This window comes from Sitodiplosis mosellana, unplaced genomic scaffold (assembly GCF_009176505.1).
Source record: "Sitodiplosis mosellana isolate CC-2019 unplaced genomic scaffold, AAFC_SMos_1.0 Smas_scaffold_4859, whole genome shotgun sequence".
Taxonomy (NCBI): Eukaryota; Metazoa; Arthropoda; class Insecta; order Diptera; family Cecidomyiidae; genus Sitodiplosis; species Sitodiplosis mosellana.
This window is the reverse complement of record NW_022600101.1, coordinates 1-3,245: the sequence shown is the minus strand read 5'-3', so window position 1 is coordinate 3,245 and position 3,245 is coordinate 1. Positions and strand designations below refer to the sequence as shown.

At 33.5% G+C, this 3,245-nt stretch overlaps 1 protein-coding gene across 2 annotated transcripts; it reads left to right on the top strand.

The window, feature by feature from the left end:
* Positions 1-451: 451 nt before the first annotated feature.
* Positions 452-3,245, top strand: LOC129572383 (uncharacterized). 2 transcript variants are annotated; one of them, XM_055452328.1, is made up of 3 exons: positions 452-531; positions 1,102-1,189; positions 1,256-2,858. In XM_055452328.1, the coding sequence occupies exon 3, from the start codon at positions 1,273-1,275 to the stop codon at positions 2,521-2,523; it is 1,251 nt and encodes a 416-aa protein (XP_055308303.1). In that variant the 5' UTR covers positions 452-531; positions 1,102-1,189; positions 1,256-1,272; the 3' UTR covers positions 2,524-2,858. The 2 variants fall into 2 exon arrangements, 1 of the variants encoding a protein (XP_055308303.1); XR_008688439.1 differs by lacking the exon at positions 452-531 and adding an exon at positions 3,139-3,245 and having other exon boundaries at positions 821-1,189; positions 1,256-1,570.

Sequence of the window (3,245 nt, the reverse complement as noted above, 5' to 3'; positions counted from 1 at the left end):
TAAAATTAACAAAAGCTATAAAATGGGACAAATGACTTTGCGGCAACTGAAATCTAACTAAGAAGTAGTCAATTCATTTCTAACTTTTTTCACCTTTTATACTTTCAGCCCATTTTGGGTTGGGTTTTTAGCTCCATAAATTCCCTTTCCAGCGCTACTATTGTTTTATCAATGTGACGACTACTTCTGATTTCAGTTGCCGCGAAGTCATTTGTTTTATAAAATTGTTTCTTCAAATTTTACACGAGTACTCCAAAATTTGAGCTAAAAATGAACCCAAGAATTTGATTTTCCTATTTTCTCACCGAAAAAAAAACTCCATGCCAATTTCTAACCTCACATTGCTCTGAATTGGTATGGAATGACCGATATATAAAATATTGATGGATTTGCTATACAAGTATATGTTTGTGGAGAAATGTCAAAACTCTAATAGTGTTGCAGTAAATGTACCATTTAGCGTGATAGTTATTATAAAATTGTATATTTTATGTAGTTTTGATCGTCAATTTATTTTCAATTACTCTATATCTATTCGTGAGACGTAAAAGAACGTATGTTTTTTTCTCGATTTATATTTTTGAAAAGGAAAGTATGTTTTCTGTTGATTCTATCTGCGTTAAAAGAAAGTATGTTGTAGTACCGTCTAGCCTCCGCGGTCTTCACGGTTTTCGCGCAACTGATAAGAGATATCAACATGGTGTCTTCGGCAAAGTTGTAGCACTCGAGGTCTCCTATAGTATTGCTGAAGACAGGTAACTCTTATCTCTTATCAGTTGCGCGCAAATTGCGCTCATGAAAAAGCAAATTTTATATAGAACTTTTTTTTCTTATCATTTTTTGCGCTTTTCGCGGAACTGATAAGAGATAAGAGATAACTGTCTTCAGCAATGTTATAGGAGACCTCAAGTACTACAACTTTGCCCAAGACACCATGTTGTTATCTCTTATCAGTTCCGCGGAAACCGTGAAAAACCGCGAGGACCCACCAAAAATGAACATACATTCTTTTAACCATTTTTAGTTGCAACGAAACATACTTCTCTTTATTGCTACGAAGTTGGACAAACTTGCGTTCTTTTACGTCTCACTAATAGATATGTGAAAATTATATTAGCTCTACAGCACTATAGCTGTGTTCAAGCTATTTCATTGTTGAAACCATTGTTTGTTTCGTTGACTCTACAAAGTAACTATCAGTATTCAGCATGCATACAATATTTCTAAATTAAAACCTATTCAATTTCCTTCACAGGCCTCATCGTCGACAAAATGAAGATCACGGATATGAATCTCATCTGTCTCGAAGAATGTTTCGAATATTTGCAGCTGAAGGACATTCTAAGTGTTGCCGACACAACCAAGCGCCTACGTAAAGCCGCTCAAGGCGTTTACCTTCGAAAATATGGTGAAAAAACTACGATAGAATATAGCTACAATCAATTGTGGCTATGTCGTACCAATAAACCATCAATTAAATTTGATGATTTGAAAACGCCCCTTCAACTTTTACGCTGTTTTGGACATATGATTCATGATATGGAGATCAATTTTGAGAAATCTAACAGAGGTAGAGTCCAAAAGCTACTTATGCAACTCAATGAATATTGTGCCGAATCTTTAATCAAACTCACATTTATTGGTGTTAAGAAAAATGAATTGAATATACTAACTAAACCATTCACAAAAATCCAAGAAGTTGTGACGAAAATGGGGTTCTTACCCGAAAATGGCTTGCTTTGCAAACTATTTCCAAAAATGGAGGAATTTGGATGCATCGCTTTTGATGAAAAGCCAATAGGAAACATAAATTGTCTGACATATCATTTTCCTCACTTGAAACGTTTTGGCATTATATTTACTTTGAAAGCTGCATTTATGCATCGACCTATGGCAGGACAAATGGCAGAATTTTTGCGGTTAAATCCACAATTGGAAAAACTATCTCTTCACAATTTTAATGTCATTGGTCAAAGACCTTTTTTCGATCTGAAAACATTTCGGAATGTAATTGAACCGATGGAAAATTTAGAATTTCTCAAATTGAAAGGCAATTGTGCATATTTTTACAACTCCGATGGAACCGAAATTCATTTGAAAAGTATAAAAAGGTTCGAGTTAACTGGACAGCGTGCAAATACAATAAAATATCCATTTCGGTTTGATCGACTTGAGTTCTTTCACAGCAATGATAAAATGAAGGTACATTTCTACGATTTCATTGAACGACATCCAACCATAACGAAATTATTGATTGAACGCCCTAATGTTGATTTTTTACGCCTCGCAAAAGCACAACCATTGCTATCGTCAATGGTTCTTCATTATAATATTTCAATCGATGATGTGCTTTTTCTTGTGTCTATTTTTAAGTTACTTGAAATACTTCAGATCAGTCCGTTAAGTTTACACAATGGAAAAACAGATGAATTGCGCGCACGTTTGGGACATGAATGGCACGTTTCAGTGGATGTATTCTTGAGAGAGGTCGAAATTCACCGCGTAACTTCGATTCGCAAATAAAAGATTACTGATTACCAGTTTTCATATACCACGAAATGTGGTTCACTTGAACAATTTTCCATTACATACATTATCCTTCCCAAATGAATCATCTCCTCGAATTTCCAACTCAAACTCAATTGATGTAAATGTGATAAATACTCACTTTAAAAATAGACACACACTGACATAATTATTTTATTGTAAAACAAGAGCGATTGTTCATTAGAACAAATACGACAGACAACTCATTTGATTTACCTCTCGAACGGACAAGAGATTTAGGTCAATAAACGGCCAAGTAGGGTCACCAGTGACCACAAATTGTTTTTTTTTTTTCAAAAAAAATGAAATAAATCATTAAATCGTATTGTTTTTCGTTTATTTAGCATTTATGAACGTTTCTTGAGAGAATAGAGCTGAACGGAATGTTTTTTTTTCAACATTTTCCGGATTTTTTCGGATTTTTCTGAAGTTCTACTGATTTGAATTAGAATGTTTTTTTTGCCATAAAACGATAAACAAATCGTTGAAATTTCAGTTGAACCAATTTCTTTCGGGTTTATTGAGAATCGTTAAAACATAAAATATCGACAAAAATATAATTTGAGTTCTTTTTCTCCATTTTATTCTCAGATTTTAATATATACATGCGGTTTAATAATACTTAATTATACGCTTACAACGTAAATAAGACAAAATAACTATTTATTCAAGGTATCAGATGACAAAAGAAACACACA

Excerpts from the sequence above, each read along its gene's own strand:
- LOC129572383 (XM_055452328.1), top strand. The coding sequence starts at position 1,273 with ATGAAGATCACGGATATGAATCTCATCTGTCTCGAAGAATGTTTCGAA.